The 27,965-nt window shown below is 37.5% G+C and overlaps 2 protein-coding genes across 2 annotated transcripts; both read right to left on the bottom strand.

Annotated features, from left to right (window-relative positions):
- Positions 1–499: 499 nt before the first annotated feature.
- Positions 500–11,543, bottom strand: slc22a16 (solute carrier family 22 member 16). The gene is given in 10 exon segments (XM_026290822.1): positions 500–2,285; positions 2,409–2,508; positions 3,122–3,231; positions 6,350–6,477; positions 6,951–7,191; positions 7,685–7,999; positions 8,856–8,879; positions 8,881–8,974; positions 10,096–10,569; positions 11,203–11,543. Coding segments are annotated over 10 exon segments (1,710 nt in total). The 5' UTR covers positions 11,253–11,543; the 3' UTR covers positions 500–2,111.
- Positions 11,544–13,758: 2,215 nt separating this feature from the next.
- Positions 13,759–27,919, bottom strand: apobb.1 (apolipoprotein Bb, tandem duplicate 1). Its single transcript, XM_026290824.1, is given in 29 exon segments — positions 13,759–14,434; positions 14,527–14,713; positions 14,842–14,947; positions 15,080–21,034; positions 21,135–21,508; positions 21,630–21,739; positions 21,831–21,991; positions 22,103–22,269; positions 22,377–22,584; positions 22,675–22,784; positions 22,869–22,906; positions 22,908–23,049; positions 23,155–23,360; positions 23,451–23,618; positions 23,746–23,949; positions 24,031–24,207; positions 24,294–24,489; positions 24,563–24,774; positions 24,904–25,050; positions 25,143–25,257; positions 25,335–25,788; positions 25,876–25,961; positions 26,048–26,172; positions 26,271–26,423; positions 26,514–26,661; positions 26,842–26,987; positions 27,071–27,174; positions 27,433–27,462; positions 27,764–27,919. Coding segments are annotated over 29 exon segments (10,500 nt in total). The 5' UTR covers positions 27,819–27,919; the 3' UTR covers positions 13,759–14,218.
- Between the last annotated feature and the right edge of the window lie 46 nt (positions 27,920–27,965).

The raw sequence follows: 27,965 nt of genomic DNA on the forward strand, positions 1-27,965 counted from the left end.
TGCCTGTACCATAATAAATGAGTGGGTGAATTTTTTGTGTAGGATGTGTAAAGTACACCTGGACTGTTCTAATCACAATAGACATTAATTGTGAAATATGCTTGTACTGACAATAGGACTCCATTATACACAAAACAAAAAGGTGTTAATGTGAATTTGTCCAGTAGGAGACATAACTAAATAAATAACTCAAAAAAATGTCCTCTTTGTACACTGAGAACCTCTGACTGCAACAAAAGACTGTTAGTCTATTTATTTATTTGACTTTTTTTTAGTAAGGGCTGTCAGTGCACAGCTTGTCCTGGGCCTCCTCCCCTCTTTCACAACGAATGAGAGACGCCTGCCTTACGCCCACTAACCTGGAAAATATTTCCCACCTTTTCCACGGGGAGATTCTTCTCTTTAGAGAATGAAAAGTGAACAGCACAGGAAAAGGACATTTAGTACCCACTTAATTCACCAATATGTATAGCCACTGTAATTATTTTAATGAAACCGGTCTAATTTAGACACAATGTCATATTTATTAATACATTCTTTAGACAAACATGTTGCTATGACAACTGCACACGACTACAGCAATAATCAACTATCCCTGCTTCTTTGGTCCAAAAACACACAATACATTCATAAGCTTGAGGAAAATTGTAAATGCACTGATTTTGAAGTCTATGAAGAGAAAAATAGCTGTATTACAAAAATACTATTTTTAACTCATCTGCATTACATTCCTCATATCATGCAAAGTGAGGTCAAATACCGGACAATAAGATAAAAATAATGAAATATTAAATAACAAAACAATACAAAAGCTCCCAGAATAAAGAAGTTCTGAAGTATTCTAAAGTAGAGTCACAGTTTACTATGAACAACACTGATAAATCTGGAGCTAAACCCTGAGATGCAGTTGTATTAAAAAACAGCTTCAAACAACAAGGTCTGTCTTTCAATGAATCATGCATAGAAACTTATCACACGTTAACTGATAATGAACAAATGTGTCCTCCTCCTAGCGTAGCTGAAGGCAATGTTCTTGCCAATACTGTCAGGTAAGGTAAATAGTGTTTAAGGTCCATTGCACATTAGTGCATCGATTATTATGTTCACATTGCTATATGAAATTTATTTTCAAAAACTATTGCTAAAATGAGGAAATGCATAGATATATCTTTAAAACTGTTAAGTGAGCAAACACTAAAACTAAAGGACCACATAACCAGTCATAAGGGTATTTTTTAAGGGACAATTGAGAGTTATACATCATTGTTAGATAGGAGGACAATATTTGGCTGAGATGCAACAATTTGAAAAACAGTAATCTGAGGGTGCAACAAAATCAAAACATTGAGAAAATCACCTTTAAAGTTGTCCAAATCAAGTTCTAAGCAATGCACATTACTAATCAGAAATTAAGATTTTAGAATTTCATGGTAGGAAATGGAACATGGAAAATGAGCTTTACTTAATATCCTAATGATTTTTGGCATAAAAGAAAAAGATAATTTTGACCCATACAATGTACTGTTGGCTTTTGCTACAAATATACCTAAATTAAGGCTGGTTTTGTGGTCCAGGATCACATACTCTTCTCCTGCAAATGTTTTCTGGAGAAATCGAATAATTTCAAAAGGAATCCACACAGATTTCACAACGGTTTCAATTTGGTCACAGAATCTTGGTTTGAAAGTGACTTCTGTGTAAACTGTGTTTCATACATTGCTACACTATTGACAATAGAAATTAGAATTTTTGCACCCAAAATTTTGCTGAAATTTCCCCAGTGTGACTGCAAGATTCTGTGAATAAGTGGTTTTGGCTGAAATGCAAAAAATATAATACTTAATGGTTTAGATAAATGAGGTCCTGCTTGCAAGCTCTTTGTAAAAATTAAGATTTTCCAAAACATATAAAAAATATTCACAATCAAATATACCAAAACATTTTAATTAATTATCCAAATTTCACTAACAAACTCTCACACGCAGAACACAGCATCACATCTAGCATCACATTTGTCAGAAACACCTAATGTTTCATTCAGACTTGTATATTGGAGTATGTAGTGTTTTAGTCAGTAGAGGCACTTTCAGGAATCCAACGTTAATATGGATTTAGACTTTGATGGTTTGGTTCATCTCTTGTGCGTCCACAGCAGCGTTCTTCATGCAGGGCTTGGATCCTAGAGCTTCAGCTTCTTCTAAAGTTGAGGTGAGGGGCTGTCCCAGAGTTTCTGGCAGAAACATGGTCAGGAGCCCAATGATGAAGGCCAGAATTCCCACAATGAGCTACAGAATAATAGAGAGCATAAGATACCTTAGCATTTTTCAGTCCAGCAAATATATATAATGTTGCATCACGCTTCATTTCTAGACCATGCTATACTAGATTCATTGAGTGCTGTTGCATACCTGAGGCAGATAGATCCAGATGTCAGCAAGGTAAACACAGAAGGGAGCCACCACACTTCCCACCCGACACATCATACTACCACTGCCAACAGCCAGGGACCTATTGGACCAGATGCACTGTCTGTTATGAAATCACTAGATACCATGCATGTATGTAATGCTCTTCCAGTCAACTTCAGATATGATCAGTAAAGAAATTGATAAATAGATTTTGTTTTTTGAACATTAAATATATTGTCAAAGAAATTTTACTGTACTGGATAAAGTGAAACAGACCACAGCAGGGAGATTGAAAATGAGTAACTTACTTTGATGCAGCTTAGTCAAGTCCAGTTATGATACTGTGTTGCAATCGTCACAGACACTGCTTTTTTTTTTACTTCAGACCATGAATGTATCCAGTTGGAGGATATCAAATGTATTTGAGCCAATTTTAGAACATATATTGTTATCTTTATAAAGTATTTCCAAGCAAAAACATGTTACTGCACGAGTTTAGCATGTTCAGACTTAAACATCTGGTAGTACAGTATGTGATCCTAAGTCGTTTAGTGTATGATGGCCAGTTTTTCTCTGTGTGCATTCACAAAGTCAGCAAGTGTATGACAACTATCATTTTAAAATCTGTCTAGCTTTTAAAATTTTTTTTTAGCGATTTCCTGTCTTTAGTGTGGATGGCTACATATAGAGTATTAGAATAAGAAAAGACATACCTGATGATTGTTGGGTAAAGCTCACAGGTGTACAAGTAAATCAGACCAAATGCAATGGCGATAGCGAATTTCCCTGTCATACTCAGGACTATTGCCAATATCTCAATATCCTGAAACAAAGAGAGAAAAACACTGAGTGTAACTATATTTATCAGCAACAACATTTCAGCCATCAGCTGTTTGCAAAGTTTGCCAGTAGCAGGCCATAGTAGGGCTTCCTTAAATTCGCGATCAGACACAAGTCTAAACGTCCCCAAGACAAGTCCCCTTTAACCCCCTCTCAGAAGCCGCCAGCTGTCATATGTATAAACAGTTACTTAGATGACAGGTCTATTTATATATTTTTACACTCAGCCATTTCAGTGTGTCAGTAATGCAGCTTTTAGTTATGAGGGTGTGAGGTGATCCTGATGGAATATCAACCCACTAAAACATTCTTCTTACCCTGTGCTTACAGTGACCGGCTGGTAACCAAGACTGTTTGGTACAGTGGCCCAATAGTGTACTACACAAAAAAATCTCCATAGCATAAGGGAAACACAATGAAATTTGCACAATACAAGGAAACAAGCTGCAACACAACCAAAACAAGTGGCAATGCAACAAACTTAGCACAACACAATGAAATTAGTTCTATGAGTTGTGTTGTGGTTATTGAGTTGTGTTGCCTGTGGTCTACAGGGGACTGTAGTTTATTTAAAAAATGAGATCCCTACATTTCTTTGAAGTCATACTGCTCCCTTTGATGAACTGTATTTTTGATCAGTGTTTAAAGAGGGCTGTTGCTGCTAATACAGCACGTTGACCGACAGCACAATTTTGATTATTTTAGACAATTCAGTGAACAACAGAGTATTATTGTGTAACTTGAAATCATATTAGACTTAATGTTTGCAGATCTCTGGGCAACACACAGTAGTGGCATTTTGATTAAAAGACATACAAACATTTTTTTATTTTCTGAATGAATTAATGGCTGTATCTGAATATGCATACTTTCCTACATATAGCAGGCAGTAAGTAAGTAAATGAAAATAGTATGTCCAAATCTAAAAGAGTAGTCGAATAGTACCCAGATTACGTACTTCTTTGGACTTCCTCTCTCATGTCCTCATGGTTTGTGAATGACATAAAAGGGATTCTGTATAGAATACTTTTTTGGGGAGGGTTGCAAAGTAATTACTTATTCAGAACAAGTAACCATTCTTCGAGTATGGAAATTCAGATGTAGCCATTGTTTGGAACAAAATAGTTGAGGGGTTCAGTGACTCGCTCGTAAAGACAGTCACTTGTCACCGCTTGCAACATTTTGTAAAGAAGTTCATATTTTCATACACAATTATTGGAAATTCTTGCAATGATGTTGATTTAGTTTGGTGTAAGCAGAGCATTTAGTGAAGAAGCATCTAAAACACTTTCATCTTTATAACCTTTCATCCAATAGCAATTTAACAACCATGCTAAACTGACATACGGGGCTTATGCATACATGTATTAGTCTCAAGAAGCCTGCAGATCTATAATTAAAGAGGCTTCCATGACACTGAGGAAACTGCCATTTATTTTAAGTTAAACTGAAATTTGGCACTGACCATGAGGGAGAGTGGTGTAGTTGACACTTAACACCAACTACAGCGTATAGAGTGAAAAACATACTGACATGACTTCCATGCCTCACATATTCAAAAGATTTTGCATGTAAAAATAATTCACATTCCCAGATGGTGGAACACATATCTTGTGACACCAGCAATAACACCATATGGATATCTGCAAAGAAGCAGTCTGTAACATACAGCTTGTTATTAATTATTAAACACAAGCGAGACAAGTTTGACAGTCGGTTTGACAAACACAGTAAGGTTTGGGGCTTGTTGAGACATGCACCACTGTGAATTTTCTGGCCAATCCCACAAGAAGAGTAACAACATTGTTTTTGGCGGAACTGTATGTCATAAGTAGCCTGAGTTCTTTAAAGTATTGTAATAACACAGATCCTAATAGGGAGTCACATGAGGTTCAACTCTGTCTCTGTCATGTCACTTGTGAGTGTGTCTAGGGACCAGACAGTAGGAATTGAACTAAAGAAAATTGAGGTATGGGTATATCATCTAGTACACAAGCCTTTTCACTTCATTCCCATCCTCTAAATAGAAGAAATGGTGCTTTTAAAACCTTGTTGTAATTTGTTGCATTAATTACATGGGCACTTTTTGTGTATGGGATGTGTATGCTGTGACCAATCGCTTACGTACATACTTGTGTGTCTTCAAAACTTAATCAAGAAGATTCAGATTGCATAACATTTAGTTAATGTGTTAAAAGCACTAAGAAAGTGTGCAAAAGGGTTCATCAAAAACAGACCTAGAGTCTCTGATGCAAACAGCTGCCCCAGTTACCACGTGAAAGGCAAATATGCACACAAACACATGTCCACTCTTGTCAAGGTTAATCATTAATTTTAGTAATCACTTAGTTCATTCCAGAGGTAATGATAATGAAGCAATTTGGATCTACACCTGTCAAACAAATTTAAATGTACAAGTTTTCCCAGATTCATATTTTCCATAATCTGTTATGATTTTGAAAGACTAGTTTTTAAATTTTGTGGCTTTGTCATGGGAACTAAATACAAGGCCATTTTTTTGCTGCCTTGTTCCTTCCCTATGTATAAGAGACTCATGTATTTCTTATGTATAAGAGAATTATGTTTGTTTCATTTTTCTTTTAAATTGCAAACATATTTAACTGTGTTTGAGTGTGTTTTAAAAACTTCAACTATCTTTAAAGTTGGCATAACATTTTAATTGATTCTGTTTTGCAAAAACACGCTATAGGTATACACGCTATTTAGAAAAATTCATAAATTTTTTTTATCTGATATTTAAGCAAAATGATATAATTGGACCTTCATTAAAAATGACTTCTCTCTGGTGATGTCTGCAGGACTTAGAACCCTAAACTCTTATGTTGCTTTGGCATATGTTCACCTGCTTTCAATATTGAGTGCAACCCCCAGATCTAAATATCCAATCAACAACTGATGAATAGAACCAAGACCCTGTCCTACTTTTTTCCATAATCCATTACACTCGGATTCACGTCATAATATGGAAGAAAAGATTTAACACTACTTCCATTTCATTGTAACTTTTAACAGTGTAATGCTATATCACAGTGTGTATAGTACAGTTTCACACACGGATTCACACAGAAAAGATCTCATACCTGGGGCACCACAATAATAAGCATACAAGCTACTCCACCAAGCAGCAGAGCCGGGGCACATGTCTTCTTCCTGCCAACCCGATCCATTGCAATGCAGCCAATCAAGTATGACGGAACCTCAACAGCACCTAATAACAGTCAAATAACAGATAAGTAGCTTAAGTGCTGTTAACTTCTATATTACTGAAACTAAACTGCATATAGCTCAGCAGAAATGCTTCAATTCCAGCGATCCAGTACAATAAGGCATCATACTACAAGTGTTACTAGTTTTTTGTTACTTTTAAAGCTTTCAGTTTCTTTGTTGTTTTTTAAAGACAAATGCACAAACCACACTTATGATACTTTTATGATGTGCTTCCATCATGCACAAAAGCTAGTTTCTCCATTCATTGTAAATGCATGGTAAAAACAAACAGTTCATAATTCTGAATTTGTAATCATTTATGTAATGGAAAAAAAATAGTCATTCAATTTTTGGCACAACATGAACAATGGCGGATGTTTTGGGGAGAGGAGATGAGCTGTTTCAGTTAAAGCATCAAAACCTTCTTGAGAATAAATGCTAGCACATGTAAACATACAAACATCAGTCCATTACCAGCAAGGAAGAGATTGATATACTGATTTCCTCCTAGGTTGACAGACCCCAGGCTGAAGACATAGTATCCCAAGCTTCCAATGAACCAGATAGCCCAGCATGTGGCGCTGCGACCAGCCATTTTCAAGCTTCCAAACATATCCAGGATGCTTAGCCTCTTCTCGACTAGCATTGCTCTTCCATTTTCCTGCTCATTGTCATTCAGCAGTTCTCCATCACATTCATCCTTCAGCTCTGACACCTAAGATCAGTGATCAGTTTAAAGAATACAAAAGCCGTTAACAAGACCACTTTTTCCCAAATCCATGACTTTCCAAAACTGTTCTTCTTATCATTCAAATAAGCACTTAGAATAGTAAAATCTTAGAATAGTAGAATATGATGTTTACAGTGTCTCACACATTTCATACAGATCCAAGTTTTGTAATTTCTCTGTGTGAAAAGTATGTCCTTGTAAATGTTTGCAACAGATTTTTGGCAGAAATTGCTTTTGTGACAATTTCCTGAGTTTTGAGATGCTTCTTTTAATTAGCATTTCAATTTCAAACTCTTTATTTTTGCATGTCACTTTTCTTTCCATTTCCCTTAGTTGGGTGTTTATTAAAGCTGTTTCATCAATCCAAGTATGGAACTACTAGCATCTCATAATCTAAGGTCACGGTAGGAAAGCATATTCTGACAAGGGTATAATTCATGCCAGAAACAGTTTCCATGTGTTTTCAGTATGAATCTACCTTAAGGGTGGGTGGCAGACCATTGAAGTAAGCCATATTGTCCAGCAGCTCCTGCGCCTCCGTGTACCGGCCTTTAGCCATTAGGAAGAAGGGTGTTTCTGGAAACTTCCAGCAGTAGAGCAAGAATGGAGAGGTACTGAGGGTGAGGATGATCTGGTAGATCCACCAGACACGAACGAGGTACCCCACTAGAGCCACTACCATGATGCCCACAGCAAAGGCTGCATGCACATGCATAGAGGTCCATGTGCGCACCTTAATTCCTGTAAACTCGGTTACATACACAAAGACTACAACCAAATACCCACTTGACACCTGCCAATACACACACACAGAGAGAGAGAGAGAGAGAGAGAGAGAGAGAGAGAGAAAGGGGTTATTAGAGATAAACAATGATTAAAATAAATGAGCAGAGAGAGAGTCAGATGGAACCAGCGAGGACGGCAATGAATGGAGAAAGACATTGAACAGCTTTAAATAGCAACATCACCAGCCCTCAGACTGTAACTTACTGCATAGTATTCACTTTAGACACATACATCCTAATTAAGTATGTGTATGAATCTAGGGGAGTCAAATCGATAAATCACATCCAAAATAAAAGTTCATGTTTATATGATATGTGTGTGTGTGTGTGTGTCTGTGTGTATACTGTGTATATGTATACATAAACACACATACATACATGTATACATTTAAAGCTGCAGCCTCTTTGTCGCCATCTCTGTTTGAAACCTTATTTAGTTAGTTTGCATTATTAAGTTATTTGCATTATTATCATCTTTACATGGGTTGTGCATCGGCATGACTTCTTAGCACAGATGAATCTAATGTTTTGAGGAGAATGTGTGGCTGTCAGTCACTGCACCAGTGTGGATACTGTACTTCAGAATCAAAGATTTGAAAGTACTTTATAGCCCAAGAATTTTCACTGGATATGTCTGCCACTTTTGTACTGACCAACTGAGGGGAAAAAGCATTACAATAAATGCTATCAATGGTAATTAAATCGATCGCTTAGCTCATATCACATATCATGTATGTTTGTGTATTTACATATACAGTAAATGCACATATCATGTAAACACAAGCTTTTAATTTGGATGCAATTTATTGTGATTAATCAATTTGACTGCTCTAAAATATTCAGAATATGGACAAATCCACTTACCATTGCAAGAAGGAAACGCATCAAACACAAAGAGGTAGTAATTCCCTGTGAATGCCACAGTGACCCCAAAAATAAACTGGCACAAGCTGGTAGCCATCAAAATGGGGCGCCTGCCAATTCTGGAAAAAGGAAAAGCAAAAATATACACATCAAAAATGTTTTCAATTACCTACAGAAACATGTCTGTACGTAGCCATAGTCAAAAAACGCTTTTTATAAACTTTTGCTTTATAAACTCTATATTAATTTCAACTGAAGCATGAAAATAGATTGGTTGTACCATTCAGTCAGTTGCCAGTTCATGATAGAAAGATTCACTATTTACAATTTGATATTTATGTGTGAACCGTTGTTTAAGAGCTAACTGGGTAACTATTATCAAAGCAAACCAATTGACTGGGGTTTTATTTAATTTAATAAATTCATGCAAATGGATCACTTATGTACACCAGCATGGCTTCACCTTTGACCATTCTATTTGATTCCATTGCTATGCATTCTTTTAATTGTTAAATCAGTAATATGGATAAATGTTCCCAGAACCAAATAATACTCTCCTGCTGTTGTACATCCCTGACCAATCTGATGATAAACATGTACAAACACACAGTAGTTGCTCCAGTTCTCTGCTGTCTACAATGGAAATGAACAGTCATTCATGGAATGGAATGTGAACCTGCGATATGCTGTTTATGTGGAGCCATGCAGTGTCTCCATTTCTCACATCCTGACCAGTTCTCTCAGTGCTCTTTGTTATATTGTAGCAGAATCAAATATTTGCCAATTGTAAACCATCTTGCCATATTAAAATCTTTAGGTATGATGTGGCCACAGCATAAAGAGTACATTTGTTTTGTCACACTCCATAATCATGATTTATGTGCATTTATCTTTCAACAACTACTGCGTAATAATACATTGAAAATCAATTTCTGGACTTAATAACTGGATAAATCCCCTTAATTAGTTGCCTAACCATGCTGTTGTATAACAAATAATGCTTTTTTAAAATCCTAAATAACTATTCAATCCTGTTTGTGCTGACTGTCCTATGTTCTTGCAAGCCAATTTCAACCCCTCGGGTAACTTTTATTCACTGAATTCATACCAAATTAAACTATTACATTTTCACTGATGAAAGTATCTGTTCATTGTTCATTGATTTATCTGAATACATTTTAGATGTGTTTTATATGCAATTATGTGGTTGTTGTGGAGACAAATGAAATAGAAAATGTACCTGTCTGCGACGTCTCCAAACACCAATGCTCCAATCAAAACACCCAGCATAAAAGTTGGCTGTGTAAGTTTTGCCAGCCATTCCTTTTCACACACCAGGTCCCAGTCTGTTACGATGCTCTGCTCAACCTCGCTGTGATCATAGACAAAGCCAGCACACGACTCCACAGTCTTGTTCCCAAAAAACTCATATTGAAAATTGATGGCATCAAGCCGCAGAGCTTTTAAACAAGGACTAAGTTCCCACTGGTCTCCTCCAGCTGTCTGTACAACCACTGGTCCATCACCTGGCTTGTAATGAGTCCATATATCTGCCAGCGACGTCGATGAGTGATTCCTATATAGAACATCTGTGACATTTGAAGGAGAGTCACAAAGAAATTTAGGTGTCTCAACTAGGAAAACCGAGGCCAGGTAATGTATTCCACAAGAGATGGCCTGGAAAATAGCAGCAAAGTAAAGACATGCCTGAAACCTGAAGGGAAAGAAGGATCAAATGAAAGTTAATTGTTGACAGGAAAGTATACATTATTGAATATAATTTTTAAATAAACTATTCATTTAAGTCTGTAAAGCGGGTCAAACAATAATTGTAAGAAGTAGGACTGAATGAAGGCAGTTGAACTCTGTTTGCATTTTTACATTGTAGAGTCAGTGAATTTTACAGTCTTCCGGAATATTTGCATATATGAAATCCTGTTTAACATATTATGCAATATTTTTCACAAAAAAATATATACGTTACCTTCTCCGTAATGCAATGCATAAGCATTGCAAAATGTTTCTTTTTTACTAATACATAAAAAAAAAAAAAAAAAAACTTGGTAATCTTTTAAAATAAAATAACCGATATGTCAAGGCAACCCTCAGTTTTTTATTAGCTTAACATTACGAACATTTTTTTCCCCCAGGATCGGAGAGGCTATTCTTTTACGTCATATTTCTAACAGTCTATATTTACATTGAGCGAATGCGAGCTACTGGTATTTAAGGCCACCAACTTGGTAAGAAATTTGCATCATTCATGCGATAACGATGACACGAAGTAGATATTAACAGTTTTGATGTGATCGCCATTAAATTCTTTCAGGGACTAATGGGTGGGTACCTGTTAAAGTGTCCAAGTTGGTCGAATAGTCGTTCCACGCCGGTGGTCATTTTCAGCTGCGCGGGATCCTGGAGAGTGTGAAGGACTCTTAGTTGACTCTTGTCAATTTGTAGATGTTTGCTATCATAGATCTTGGTAGTAGGAGGGGCGGTTTCGGTTGGGAACTTTCCACTCCAAGGCAAGCAACGATTAAAGCCAAAAAGTTCGGGTAACGGTTGGTAATGCGACACCCAAAAAAATCAAGAAACCCTGGTGTCCTGAACAGCTGAAATTAGATCATAGTGCTTCATCCTCTTATGCCTAAAGTGAGCCAGTTTGGTCTTACTTCCATCTTACGTTACTCTGGTCAGACTATCCAGAGTAAAAATAGGTGACAAGATTCATCGTAGAGCCCCCTTAGGGCTAGGCTTAATAGTGAAATCTGTTGTAAAGTTTTCTGAGACATAAGTAGCCTATATAATACATAGTTGTTTTTTGGGGGTTTTTTTTGTGTGTGTGTTTTTTGTCATGTTTTAATTCCAAAGAATAAAGTTACATTAATCAAATCGACCATTCCTCTAGCTAATATGTTAATTCAGTCAATGAGTGCGTTCTCTATAAATCAATCAGTCTATCATCCTAATAATCATATAGAAGATCAAGGCTAGATCACATGGGGAATCTACGACACAATGGTTTCATCTCAGTAGCCTAAATTTGGTTTAGAGTTAAGCCTGAATCCAGAAATGTGTTTTCTCTTAATATGTTTTTAAGGTTACTGTACTTTGATTTTTAAATACACATTTCATAAAAGTATAAATGTCCTTTAAACTAAAATGATAGTTTCATCATATTTTTGTAATAGGCTAGCTGTTATGATGAACAACACAACTACACTACATCATCTGTGACACTGTGTGTTCGGTGACTTTCTTGGGAGTGATGACAAACTGTCAGTTTTAAAATGTCAAATGTTTAGATCTACTCTGAATGACTCTATGAAAGTCATATTCAGTATAATTTGCAGTAGGCTATGTGAATCTTGATTAAATGAAGTTGAATGTAATGATTCTCATCAAGCAAGTCATTATTATTGTTACAGATGCACTGTTGTTTGATTTATAGTGACCCTTACTGTTCCTTCTGTCAGTATCTGAATGTGAGGACGTTTAACCTCTTCTCACTCCTAATTTTAACCTTTGAAACACATGGTCACAATAGAGTGTAGATTTGAAACATCAAAGACACCTCATACTGTAGCTAGATCGCTGAAATAGAAAACATCAAATACATTGTACCTTTTGACAAGGCATAAGGCATCTTTCTACCTAAATAAATATATATATATATATATATATATATATATATATATATGTGTGTGTGTGTGTGTGTGTGTGTGTGTGTGTGTATATATATATATATATATATATATATATATATATATATATGTAAACTACCTATATGTTTTTAGAAAAGAGGTACAATTTGTCCCCAAAATGTGGTTCAGTAAGTACTCTCACACAGTCACTCATATAGTAGACGGACACATCAGAGGAAACTTTACTTGAACATTCAGCATCTGGCGTGTTCACATTTCAAAGCGTTAGTTACAAGCCAAGATATGGAAATTGTGTAAGAAAAAAAACACATACAAGTATTATTTAGTTGGTTTCTTAAAAATGATTCCAACTAAAAGAAAAACTGTATCATACTCAAAAAATACTTTCTGAATTGTTTTATAAATTGTAACTGGCACACAAAAATGATTTGTACTGTTGTTGAGTTTTGTTATTTTGCTGTATATGTATACAGCATGTTGTTTTCCTTTGTTATTTAGAAATTATTATTTGTTTTTATCTTTCAAAATTTGTCTGTTATGAATCAGCAAAAAGTATGAGGAATGTACTGTCCCAACATCCACAACCAAAAATACACAAATAAGAGTGTCAACAGTGTTTAAATTGTGATTGGTATGTCTATACAGTCTTTATTATAATTGCAAAATTTCCATTTCCTCTATAATGACACTAGGGTATTTGTTCAGTGTGTAAAGTAAACAATGCTACTGTATACTGGAGATGTATCTTTTGTATAAAAAAAGAAAAAATCTTAATCTTAAATATTGAAGGCCATACCATGTGGAACTAATGTCGAATATGAAATAAGCAATGTCCAAAATATGACAAAATGTTAAACTTGCAACAAAAATGTGAAAGTAAAAATGCTTTGACCATTGGAAAACCTTTAGGTACCTCTTTATGTAAATTTACCACTTTTTTAGTGAAATAAGTGTTCTGAAATGTGTAAGTGACGTCCTGCTTATGTACTGAGAGATAGCAATTTGAAATGTGGGAAAGAATATTTTTGCTGTATTATTAAATCCACCATTATACAATAAATAATATCTGATCCATACTAACTTGTATGAGAATTAATACCTTACATTTAATATTGTGCAATGTATGTTGTTGAGAAAGAAATGTGTTTCTGCTCATAATCATATTCTAGCATATTTCTAAACTGTCCAAATTAACAGGCCATCATTTTTGGAGGAACAAAATAAAAAGATGCACGAAATTGCATAATAAATGTTCTTTATTTAGCCTCATCCATCATGCCATTAATATCAGGTACCGAACAAGGATGAAACTATGTCACAATTGACCCTTTTGTTTAACAACTTTAGCTTCTGAATAATCATTTATACAAATAGAACAACACAACAGCATAATAATGAGACATTTATGGCATCAGTGATTGCTTTATATACATTTTGTAATTACACTTCAGCTAAGTGTCCATTGGCTTGAATGTCCAGTTGAGAATGCTCTTCCCAAAAGTTGGTAGTGTTTATTTCATTAAGTGTTTGTTTAAACTGACCAGCTTACTGGAAAAAAAGGCAAAGGAAGCTCAATTTGCTGTATTCCATCATTTGCATTAATAAATTCCTCCCAATTGGTCAAAATGATGTTATATAATTCACCTAAAGGAAACAAAACTAAGATGACAAACATTGTACTCAATTCATAATTCATTCTCAATTAAGAATCATATACAGTCTTTTTAGTGCGTGAGTGATTCCATATTTTTCAGCAAATCCTTCAATATGGGATGAGATAACTGGTAGCCTCTCCATAAAGCCTTCGGCCAAATCTTGTGTGGCTGGTATACTGTAGCTGACCGACAGTACTTTTTCATCTCCCATTGGTGAAGCTCTGATGTTCAGAATTTCAACATCATCTCCTGGTGCAGACTGCAGAAAATGCAATTCAATATAGAAACAGAAGTTTTTAGCATAGATTTAAAAGCTCAGTTTGGAGGAGTAATGTAAGAAGTGCCACTTACAGCATAACGACTGTAGATCCTCGCATTAATTTCAGATGGAATCTTTCCTTGAAGCAAGAAGCCAAGGTGACCAGTTGTTGGTGTGGAAACTGAGGCACTTATGCCATCACTTCGAGCAGCATAGCGAAAGTCTACATCAGTGAATGTTGGGCTGGTGATGTCCACATTCAGGTTATGGCTAGGATCACTAAAGAAAAATTCATAAGCGAGCTTAGCAATTACAATTTTCACACATAATCTGTAATAATAATAAACCACTAGTAGGACTAATACAAAACTTGTACTTATATCTCAAAAGTCAGTATTTTGTTTCACCTCATGCGAAGAACATTGCTGATGTCCATTGTAAAGTCAGCATGTGTAAGTACAGCATTTGCTCCTACAACAAGGGCACCATTCTCCATTGTAGTACTCATGGAGCCTAATTAGTGTGAAAGCACAAATCAATTAGGCTTACGCACTTAGAATAAAATACTGTAATTTACTCTTAGTACACATTACTATCACTTAATTATCTATATGTATTTGTATTTTTGTCTTTTCAGATACTTACTGTTAAGACTGTACTCCAGGAGCACAACTGGTGAAGTGGCTGTAGCCATGAGAACAGTCTGGTAAACTGGGGCACTACCATCTAGTTTTGCAACAACATTTGTGGTGTATACTGGGGAGACGATCTTTGAGGTGTAGTCAATTTTCTGCTTGGGTACACTAAGCTCCACCAACACCATCTCAGAAATCCTTAGGTCACCAAAGGTGCTTGGTTGAGACAGGTCCATTTTCATATCAGCCGCCAGTGACTTTAGAAGCTCCAGATCAACTATAGCCTGGCCAGTATGATCTCCCTTTGTGTAAAAACCTCCAATATTTGCTTCATTCTTGGAAGAAAACTTTGAAATGGCATAAACATGTTCCATAGCTGTTTCCACAGACAGGTTTTCATCCACATCAAATGCTACCTTGAGATCTTCATAATTCAGGTTGCCATTGGCAAAAGTCTTAAGAGCATATCGCAAACTGTTGCCATTCAGATAGATGGATTCGTCATAAGTTAGAGCTCCTTTTACAATACCACTATCTAGGAATGCTCCATCAATGATACCCTTTATGAGAGTCTCAGCAGAGATAAACGTAAGAGTACCTTCACCTTTTAAGATGTTTTCAGCATTTCCTTTACCAACCAGCTTAATAATGGGAATGTCAAATGTGTACTCTGTCTTAAAAGTTGAATCAACTTTTGGATGGACCTTGTTGTCAGCAGTAAATTGGTGGTTGGCTTTAACTGTAAGAATGGGTAGGTTAATATTTGCAGCTGTAGTCACAGACAGTGCTACTTCAAATTTATCTGGGTTTATAATTACAGTGCTTTCATGGGTTCCTTCAATGTGTTGATTTTCCAGGACCACAGAATTGGCTAATTTGAATCCACTTTTGGTGCTCAGACTGCTGGTTCCTTCAAGCTTGGCCTTCAGTCCCTCAAACTCAGAGGCTGTAATTGCTACAAATTGAATTACAGGGTTATCTTTCCCATAGATACCAGCATTAGCATTAAGGTTGAATATAGAAGACTTGAATGACACCTCAGAGATTAAATCACCCAGAGGACGGATGTTAATGAGACCAAGATCAACAATGGGTGCAGCTTTGCTCTTCTGGTAGACAATCTTTGCATCTACATCAATAGCCTGGTCAAAGTTGGTCAACAAATGCTTAAGGCCAGTATGTTCATATAGGTTGATGTCGCTGATTTCTGGAGTATCAACAATCATAGTTAATGTTTCAAACTGGATAGGTGGGATACTGAATGGGACAGTCAGGAATTCCAAATTGGCCTCTCCATTTACTGCAGCATAAATGCCAGCCTCATCTCCGTTGTTGGCAGCTGTAAAGTTGTGACTGTATTTGTACTGGTTGAAACGAGCAAGTGCCACAGTGCTCAACTTCTGCATGTTGTTATTTATGATAACAGCATAATCATTCTGAAGATCAATCTTGGCAGTCAGAGGGTCCTTGAAGCTGAGTTTAGTATTAGCCTTGTTTTGGAAATCAAGGACCACCTCAAAGGGATGCACTAATATGTTGAAGGCACTGGAAAATGTACCACTGAGCAATCCAACAAACTTTGTGTCATAGGTTGCTTTTGTCACTACCTTCATTTCTCTGAGATCAGCCTTTCCAGAAGCTATCAGCAAGTAATTGTCTCCAGTATCAAGATTTCCTTCAAGACGGACATTAAAGTCGATGTAGTTCAAGAAAACACCTTCAGCCTTTATTTTCTCTTTAAGCTTTAAAGATCCACAATCACCATCTGTAGAAATGGTTAATGTGGCTGTTGTTGGAGTAATAATTATATTTGACATACTTTTGATGGTTTTATCATCAGACTCATCATGCATTTGGCACTTGACTTCTTCCATCATGGTCAGAAGGATTTGTAAGCCATCCTGCTTAAGAGTTATCTCATTAATGTAGGAATAGTCACCATTCAATGAGAGCGTATATTCTGTTTTAATATTTGCAGACATTCCATCCTCCAGTGCAAATAAGGCCATGTTATCAATGTTAGCACTAAGGGAGTTGATAGTTATCTTCACATTGCTCTTGGACACAGCCTGGGCTGAGAAGCCGTAGAGTGACACTGAGGATTGATGTTCAACAGCTAGGACACTGTGAGTGAACTTCAGGGTTTCAGAAACAATCACACGACTCATCTTAGGGCTGGCAACCCGAGCTGTGGAATCCAAGCTGTATTTAAGAATGTCAAATTTGGATGATCCATGTGAGGTAATGTGCCCAGTGAATTGAGGCGTTTCTGCACTTTCAGTAGAGTTTAGGAATTCCATGGTAGTTCTCATGTTGAAAATTGGAATATTGACCCTAACCTCACCATACAGCTTTCCGAAGCATGGCATCATGACCTCACTAGGGATTGCAGGGAGAGTGAATTCTGGTAACTGCAGGTCTGGGAATTTGTGATCTGGAAAGTATTTAGGTATTTCAGGGAAGGAGATCTCTGGAAAACTGATTTCTGGCAATGTGATGGCAGAGATTTCTGGCAGGTAAATAATTCTTAGGTCGCCAAAGATGGCCTCAGCAGGTGGCATTTCATAATTGGCAATTAAGTTTAATAGGTCTAATAGTCCCTGTCTGATATCATCATACTCTATTCTGATTGGTGACACAGTGTAATATTGCAGAAGGGTAAACTCTGGAAGGTCAATCAGTGTAGAAGGGAGGCTGAATTCCTGAAGCTTCTCTAAACTTATTTTTATGGAGGGTACAACAAGGTCTGTAAGTGGGAAAGTGAAAGATGGGATTTCAAATTCAGCTGTTTTTAGTCCTGTCTTGACTCCATCACAGAATTGCTTCATCTCATTTACAATTGCCTGTTCTTTAAAGATGGTTTGGATTATTTTCATAATGGCACTGCATATATCTGTTGCAATGGATACTACTTTTGTGGAGATACCACTCACTTGACGCATGATTTCTTCTCTGATATCCATGTCTGTAATTATCTTCCTGATACTCTCTATAAGTGCCTCAGAGTCAACGTAGACTACCCATTCAACAATGTCCTTGAGGTTTCTTACCACATCTGCAACTTTGATTGTTTTCAGCTCCTCAAAGCAAGCGGTAAGAGATGACAGAGCATAACTGACAAATTCTCTGATTGCCTCAAGCTTTTGCCGGATCTCAAGTGACAAACTCATGGTGTACAGATCATTTATCATCTCCTTAACTTTCTGGTTGGCTTCATCCACAAATGCATTGTAGTCAAATGACCTAACATATCGGATGTAATGGTTTAGGCAGTTGTTTAAATGCTCAATGATTTCCTTTACCTCTGTTGTTTTCAAGTAGGTCATGGCCTTATCCAGCAGATCTGTGATGGGGGTCAGAACAGATTTCCAAGTGCCAACAAGAACCTTGACAGTTCCTTCGATATTGAACTTCTTAACAAGGTCAAAAACCTTTTTCAGAATTGCTTCAATCTTCTTGTCAACCCCAGATCTAACCAGGAATCCTCCCACGGCATCAAGCTTCCCTCCCAGTACAGTAAGAACTTGTTTTGCTTTTTCAGCAGTATTGCGGATTTCCTCTGTAGGGATTTGAGCCACCAAATTGCCTGCATAGTCTTTGAAGTTGGCAGAGGTAACAAAGTTCTTCACATCTTCAATGAACTTTCCTTGGTCAAAATTTGCAACAAACTGCTTCAGTTCACTCAAAATATTCTCCAGTGTGGATTTAATAGCATAGTTTTCCTCAAGATCTCGCAAGAGGCCACTGCCGCTGCCCTTCAGTCTTGTTACATCAATCTGCTCTATTAAATTTTCAGTTGCTTCAATGACAGCAATAACTATGGCTCTGATGTCATATTTCATATTGAATGCATTCAGTTCTTCTGTTAGTCTCTGTATTGCAGTGTCAGCATCTTCTACAAAAGAGTCCAGTTCAGTGACTAGCTTCAACAAAACAGGCTTTAGATTCATCAGAGCAGCCTCCAGGTCATCCAGAGTAAATCCATACATCTCATAAACAGCAATCAGCTCTTCCCTCATCTTGATGATTTTCCTCTCCAGATTTAGCTCATTTACAGAATCACTAATGTACTTAGCCAGGTTCTGAATCTCAGCTATTATGTCTTCTCGGTTGATATAATACTGCATGGCTTCAGCAATCTTTAAAATTGTAAGTTTAATGTGTTGCAGGTCCAAAGGAAAATGCTGAATCAATGGTAGGCTAAAGATACGGCTGTTAGTGTTTTTATCGTATTTTAGGAAGGCTGAAAAAAGGTGGTCTTGATCGTCAGAGTCAACCCCATTGAAGAGGTTTGTGATTATGGATCCAGATAGTTCTACTCCAAGTCTTTCAGGGTTGTTGTAAACACTCACATCTTGGTTGAACAAATGGTTGTTAACCTTAGATTTTACTCTCACTGTGGCCTGCTGCTCAGATGGTGTCAGCACGGTATCAATCTTATTGTCAAGGTTGGTTTCAATTGATAGACCGTTGTCCAAATTGTGAGTTGTTGAGACTCTGCATTCATGTGAGTGTGCAAAAGCAAGTGGTTCTGCCTTCAAAAGAAGTTTAGTGTAAACTTGTGCGCTTTGTTTTCCATACAGATACAAATCACCATCTGTATTGGCCATAGCGTCAACGTTAAATCTGAAGGGAACAGCAGTGGCATGAAAGTTACCGTTGAAGCGTAGGTACTGGGAGTTTAAAAGCGCATCACTGCCGAATGTGACTGAAAGTCCAGCAACCTCAATTTCTGTGTTGTGACTCATGTGAGAGCCCATGAGTTTTCCAGTAGTACCACACTTGGCAGTGACAGCCAGATCTACATATCTGATCTCATATGTGTGCTTCAGTTCATCTACACCAGAGGAAAGCTTCCAAAAGCCTTTCAGGTCAGCTGTGTATGGAAGCGCTTTAAACTGGGCATCATTATCTAGAGTGATATCCAGAACTTTCAGATTATTTTTGATTGCCAATGAAGTACTATATGGCTCAATCTGAATGGAGATATCATGATTATAAGTTACAGCATTGCCATCAAGATCCGTTTTGGATTTGAAAGCTACCAAAGACAGGGATGCAGACAGAGAATTTGTATTTTTAATTAGCATTTCCATAAATGTACCCTTCGTCTCAGCTGACAAGGAAAGCTTTGATGTGTCAAGGTCTCCGTTGAATTTGTTCTCAAGCGTCAAAGGAATGAGAGTGCTTTCCATTGAGGTTGTGCCACTCGTGGCCAGGCCATCCCTGGTCAGGGATAGGCTGCACTTGTGGGAAGCTGTGTGTTCAATAAGATTTGCAGAGACATCACCTTTTACATCCAGCCCATTGGCATCCAGTGTTGCTACAAACTGGGAAAGGACACGATTTTCATCCCCAGCAGAAGTGTCAGCCTTAGTCTCAATTTTAATGTTGACCAAATCTGGACTAGCACTAGCCGCAGCTACATTTCGGATGTTAAGACTAAGAACCTCTGCCCTTGTTTCTGACTTCAGAGCAAGTAGAGACCCTGTATAGGTAATTTCAGCGTCATGTATCAGAGTGTTCTCAAATGCAGTTGTTTTTGAGATAACAGAGAGCTCTCCATTGGCAAGCACCGCTTCAATTATGTTCTCTGCTTGGAAAAGGTCTGAGTCTACTTTCAGAGAGGACTCAATTTTCACTTCTGGCTTAAATGGGAGTACAATAAATGACTGACTGACAGCAACTTCACCATTCAGAGGACCAGCCTTGATGGAGCCCATCAGGTTTCCTTTTCCAGAGATCTCATCCTCATTGAATCTAATCTGGTCTGTGTGTTCCAGTGAAATCTTCAGACCCAAGGGACTGTTAGCCTCAATCTTGCTGCTTGAGTTAAATTTGATTTTTTCAGCAGTAGTCAGTTCCTCGGCATAATTAAGACTGGCTTCAAATAGCTTATGATCAAATGCGGATTTCAGCTCAGCCCTCAAAGATTCCCCAGGTGTTTCTTCCACTAATACAGATCCTAAACATAAGCATAATAACGTTTAAGTAATGATTATTTAATTACAGATTACAAAAATGTGTTTAGGAATAATATAGTAGCAAAAAAAATATACAAATACCTTCCATTTTGAAGGAGAGGAGATCCACTGGGCTAGTTCCAGTTGCTTCAATCATGGCAGAATAGCTTGGTTTCTCACCAAGTTCCCTGCCAGCGGAAATTGTTGCCTCCATGTTGTAAAAGTTGCTGTTTAGCTTGCTGGACATCTCTGCCTTTATCGTGTGAGGCACTGACACAGACAGACTCTCAGGAACAAAAACCTCTGGAAGAGGAATGCTAATGGAATCAACTTCCAGGCCAAGCTGAGGTAATACCAGTTTTGGTGTGGTCAGGGCAGCAGGGAAGTTGAAATCTCCAGAAGATTTCCCAGCAAGAGGAAGGGGAATGGAGATGGTATAATAATTCTGGCCAAACTTGTATTTAGCAGAACCCTCGCTGTTGAAAAAGATACAATTTTGCATTAATGTACTTAACATTAATTAGTATGTGTAACATTGTAGATATGTTACATATTTCTGCATTTTGAAATGTATTGTTATATTTTTAATTCACTCACGCATTCAGGAAAAGCTTCTTGGGGACAGTGAATTCTGGAAGGGCAGGAATCCTAAAGCCCTGGACATATGGGATGTTGGTGGCTAATTGCTCCAGGTAGGTATTTGAGGCCTGGATGATTATTGAGTATGTGTTACATTCAAATTTTTGTATGCTTATGAATTTATTGGTTTGGGGAATCAATTATTTATTCTAAATTTACCTCAACTGACTGGATCAAGACATCACGGATCTTCATATCATATGTACCAATCTTCTGATCAAGCAGGTCACTGACTGTGGTTTTGATGGCATCCATAGGAATACTGTTGTGAATCTCTGTGCTAACATTAGAAATGACCTCAGCCTCAATCTTCTCCGCATCTAAAAAGAACATGAAAATCAATTAATATAGCAGAGGACTTCCAGTGCATTTACAGAATTTGAGATGAAGTTGAATTTAAGTAAGTAAGTACAGTTCGAATTAAAATGTACCATATTTCAGAATGACTTTCTGGATAGAGGACGTTTTCTCCGGGAGACTAAGTTCACTTTCAAGCTCTACTGCAAGACCCTTCAGTTGTGCAGTTACTTTAGCATCAGTCTGAAAATGAGGAATGAGCAGCTGAACCTGCAGCATGGCATCCTTCATTGACTGTGTCCTAAAGAAGGAAGAAAATACTAAACCCATGAGTTTATTTGTATAATGTGTAATTATTCAAAATATGTTATTATTGTTGGAACATATTTCATATAGACATGTGCATACTTAGCAAGGGCGATAAGAGATGCCTCAGGTATATTCTTGTTAATGAAGTCAAGCTGAATGGAATGTGTGGCCCTGCTCTGAGTGCTGCGTTCAACAGAATGAACCCGAATTCCAGCTTCAAGGTCATAATCAGGAATTTGGAGATCAGCTGAGACACTGTATTTCTGTCTGTCGAACATCAGTTTTGCAGTCCCCTCAAATGATGCTCCTATTATATGGAAAAAGAGCAACATTTCAGTTAGTTAAAAGACGAAAATGTGTTGAGATTGTGAGGAATTTTGGGGAAGCAATGCTTTACCTTCTGCCTTCAGACCAAAAGTAATCTTGTCAACTTTGTCTTCATACACATAGTCGACAATAGCTGTATATGCAGAAACCTCACCAGTGGGGTGGATTTCAATGGCAAATCTAAAGACACAGTTCTGTGTTAAAATTTTGAGACTCAAAAAAGAAAGGAAAACAAACAAATTAATACACTAATATTGTCCTTACTTGCTGTCACCAGTCAAGGGGAAGTAGGGAGAGGCATCACTTGGAAAATGCATTTGAATATTGCAGGGCACTGCAGTACTTAAAACCAGGGAAGAAAGGAGTGCATTTCTGTGCCTTGACATGTTCCATCATTGGAGGGATAGTCTTTGTTTCAATACCAGTCACTGAGAACAAGGAGTTACTGTGCAGAGAAAATAAAATGATTTTTTGTTATGTATTTGTAGAGCATTATAAAAAAAAAATTTGTTTATCATGATTGCGTTTCATGTTAACAGTAGCATCTTACGTCACACTGATGAGTTTTGTTGGAGCTTGGGGTGTGGGAAAGGTCAGCTTGAGCTGCTTTTTGGTTACAGAAACCTTTACTTTAAGACCGCTCTCATGATAGATGTTAGTATGCATCTCTAGACCAGACTCAACATAGTCAGGTAAGAGAGCTCCAACCTCAGTCACAAACTCCACTCCAACAGATGGCATGAAAGCCATTTCGCTCTGTGTGAAAAGAGAAATAAATAAGTTAAATAATCTAGCTCGGTAAAACCTTGGTTACTGATCACAATGAGTAAAAGGCTGGACCCATACCATATCAGGGGCAATTTTCAGTCCTCCTTTCACTCCTGGAGCAAAAGTACCAGACAGGGCAACTCTTAATGGAACTCCAGTACCAGTGGGTAGATAAAACTCATTGTCCAAGAAGACGTAGTGAAGGAAAAGGTTGTTGTTGACACTTGAGTAAAGGTTCCTTAAGAACTGTAAAACAAATCATTCACTCTATAATTCAACTTATTTGACCAGGATCCTTTTTAATTATTATGGTGTTTTATTTGTTAAGCAGATTTTCTTAGCACTTATATGTATTTTAAAGCAGTTCACTTACATCAACAGGGAACATGTTTAAGAGTCTATTAGCCAGCAAAGCAGCAGAGCTGGCCATGCCTTCCATATCCTTGGTTTTGAGATAGCCCATTTCAGCACCCAAAAGCCTCAGGTAGACCATAGCCTCTGGGTTATCCTGGACCTTTAGTTTCTGGATGAGCTTGTTAACATTATCCATGATTTCCTTGACAATGCTTTGAGGAGCCTAGAATGAGAGATGTATGTGAGTGATACACCAAACAAAGAAAACTGCTAAAAGGTTGCCATTTTTGTAAATGTAAAAGACCTGTTGCATTTTTATGTTATTCCATAGAGCTGGGAACATTCTCTGCATAATGTCGTTGCCTCTTGGCACTTTATCAGCTGCATAGTTAATTGTCTTCTGCATGGTGTCATGGAAGAATCCATCAATACCCATAAGGGCATCAACAGTGGGCTCCAGTCCCTTGCCATTCAACCCAATCTGTTAGAACGAAAAATAACAACATCAATATAACACAATAATAAAATCAAAAGAAGAAGATTTAAAAATGTAGACTACTCTTGTACCTCAAACATGTCTACATCATATCCAAAAGCATTCAGGGCCATCTCCAGGATGACTTCATTGGGCAGACGTTCTTCAGACTCAAAGATCACATTTCCCTCTAGAGAGCCAATCTTGTAATTGCGTGAGTACTTTGTTGGATCTGTGGAAGTTCTGATCTCATTGTCTTGGAGGGCATTGACAATCTTATCTCGAAGTCTGAGAAGCAGAAGAGAAATTAGATACAGTTTTTATACTTAAGATGTTAAAATGTATTAAGATTTCTACTAACTCTTTAGTCTCAGATGCTGTGGAGCTTAGGATGTTGCTGATATGTGACTTAACAAAGCTCATAGCCTGACAGTTTTCATTTTTAGGCAGAGCAGCAACCAGCTGAGCCAGTTCAGACGGCTGAGGGTCCTTCATCACAATGAGATACGCAGCAACGCGCTTCTGTATGGGTGCGGCTTCATCGAAAATGACCTTCATTAGCACCTCTCTGCCCTGTTAGAAAGTATAGCGAGTTAGAAAGTTTAAGCAAGTTTATGTTAGCCAAACATACATTTATTGTAAATACTTTAGATTTATTGAAAATTCTAGAAGTCTTTCAATTAGGTTATATATCTTGTTTACCTCGTCAGGGACAGAAGTGAGTCTAAAAGCTTGAATAGCAGCTTGCTGGACCTCAGGGGATGCAGCAGGTTGGTTTACACATTGGATAATCGCAGATTTTAGAGCAGGGCTTGCGGCTCCGACGGCAGCAGCCATGTTTCCAATGACCTTTGAGATTTCATATACAGATTTCAGTATCCACATATCAGGTGTTATTTTTAACTTTGTGGAGCATGAGGAATGGAATAGGTTGAACATACCCTCAGGGAAAGGTACACATGTTCCTGGTCGCCTGTGCAGTCACCAATCTGTTCAAGAGCGTAATCAGCAACTCCCTGAATCTCTGGGGTGACACTTCCTTCAGCTTCATAGAGCCTTGCATAAGATATGAATTTTAAATTTTACTTTTAGATCAAATACCATGGCTACAGTTGAGTTGTGTGTTTTCTCACCTCCTGACAGCATTGCTAAGGGCATAGTAGATGGGCTTGCTGTTCTTGTACTTGGCCATCTTCAGCATTTCCTCAACAAGGTCTCTGGATGGGTTGGGAACCATTCCCATGGCATACACTGCAGCATCAATCTCTAAAGAAGAACGGTCAAAGGTCCTGAGAACCTGCAAGATGGAGCTGGTGCATTCTGGCGTGCCACACTGGAACAACGCCTGGTACACCAGGGAGCGAGAAATCTCCAGGGCCTCTGGGAGAGCAGCGCTCAGGCTTTCAGAATTCATTTTGCGGATTGTAGCGATGAGCTTGTGAGCTAGGTGGGCTCTGTTGTGTCCATTGTTGGTCTCGGAAAGGCCAGCCAGTTCCCGTAGAACAGAAAGCATGACCTCTTTATCCTTAATTGGATGGACTGAGTCAATGCTTCCATCAAGATGTAAGGTCTTCATGTTGGCTACATCTAGAGGTTGGTAAACACGAAATGGCATTAATTGAAATTCAATTACTGCAAACGCATGTTAATTTAAGTGTCTGAAGAATTGCTTACCATGCTCAAAGATTCTATCATTGTGCACTGACACTCCCACAAGAGTTAAGACTTGTTTTCCTACATTAGTAACTCCATACTGTCCTCTGTTTATAAGCAGAATGAATAAGCAGATCAATAAACGAAACGCTCAGTCAAAAGTAAAAACCCATGTAGCTGTCAGTGAACTCACTTGTAAGAAAAAGGCACAAGCATGTGTTTTTCAGTGCAGGAAGCAGAGGTCATGTGTTTCTGTGCATTATCAAACTTGTAGTTGCAGGTTTGACTGCTTTCAATGAGCTTAGCAAGTGGGTAGTGCTGTGTGACGAAAACAAAGCAAGTTCAAATATTATTGAAGCCATCAGATATCCAGCACACTGTTATTTGTTGTCTTGTTCAAAGACGGGTTGACTTACCAGGCCTGTGATAAGGGCCAGGGGACTGGTGTGGTCCTTGACCGGTCTGAAATTGTCACATTTAGACAGGTCTCTGTTGAGGGTGACATCGGTGGCAATGTCCTCTCTGGTGTTCACAGTGTAGCCTGTCTTGCACATACCGTAGATAGTGGGCTGGATTTGGAAAATAATTCATGATGGATTAGTCAATACATATCAACCTTTTAACAAATGTAAACGTTTTGCAATGGTTTAGAGACCGACCATTCTCCTGTTCCTGTCCTCCTCCAACACAGGCACTGCCAGGGCAGAGATTAGACCTCTCTTGATGTTCAAAATATTGACTGGTTCATCATCCTCTGGAAACAACTTGATGTCATCATCTCCCTCAGCAGTGAACTTCAGTAGGTTCCTGAGAATTACGATCAGGGTAGGATGTGTTTTTATGTTACGTTTAAATATGTTTTTTCTTATCTGCTTAAAATAAATATGTTATATCATTCTGTTGTGTGAGTGTGTGTGTGTGTGTGTGTGTGTGTGTGTGTATATGTGTGTGTGTATTATTTGGTGTAGAATGCCTTGAGAAACATACTTCTCCATGGCAGCCTTGAAAGCGTCTGCACCAGCAGATGGCCCAAAGATAGGCTTTCCTTCTGCATCAACATCAGTCACCTCACTCAACTCGCACTCTGTTGTGCGCATGATGTAGCTGCATGTACGTGGGACCTCAATTTCAACCTGTTTAAAAAAGAATTTGATTAAAATTTCAAATTTTAGGAAGAAAAAAAAAATCTAAATATATAGGCATTCGTCATTTATACCTTGCATCTTGCTTTGGGGCCGTTGGTTGCTCCGTTCAGTGCATTTAGGGACTCTGTTTCGTAGGTGTATTCATACTTGTGGAAGCTCTTGTACCTTTTGGCCACTAGAGGTGCAAAAATCACATCTTAAAAATCAAGGACACTCAAGGATACATTATTATTTCTTTAGCTTTAAATTGCCTTTGTGAAGAGATAAATTAAAAAACAAAAATGTATTATTATTATTATTACTGTAACAACTAAAAGATGCTTTTATTTTTTTCCTGCTAAATTTCATTTGGTAATAAATACCATATGGACCTTTTTATATACAACTGACATTTTCTTAAAAAAAAAAATTAATAAAATTTCTTAGGACTTACAAAGGCATGGTAATTCCTCATCTTGAGCATCTAAGATGAACAAACAGCAAGGAGTATTAAACAAACAATATCAACCATAACTAATTAATACATGATGACAACAGACAATTTCACTTAAATGTATCATCTTTAACATTTTATATTCTTAATGTATGTTTACCAGTAGTTACTAATATGTAATATAATACAAATATTTTATTAAAAAAAATAGAATTTTAAACTTTTTAGAAACAAATGACTACTACTAGAACTGAAACAAAATAATTAAAAATATAAAATACATACATACAACAGTCACAAATGTTTCTTTTAAATCCTCAGTAGTACTTACATGTCAAGACTATTCCACTTAGAAACAGCAAAAGGCAGAGCTTAGTGTCCCCCATAATGGGTTCAGTTAAGCTCTTTCCTTCAGACCTTCAGACCTTCCTTCAGATGTGATCTGCTGTATTGCTGCTGTTAATGGCTTTATAGGTTCTGCAGGAATGGGAGGAGAGATGGTAGCTGCAAGAAGTAAAGTCCCCACTCCAAAG

Source organism: Carassius auratus, chromosome 20 (assembly GCF_003368295.1).
Source record: "Carassius auratus strain Wakin chromosome 20, ASM336829v1, whole genome shotgun sequence".
NCBI lineage: Eukaryota > Metazoa > Chordata > Actinopteri > Cypriniformes > Cyprinidae > Carassius > Carassius auratus.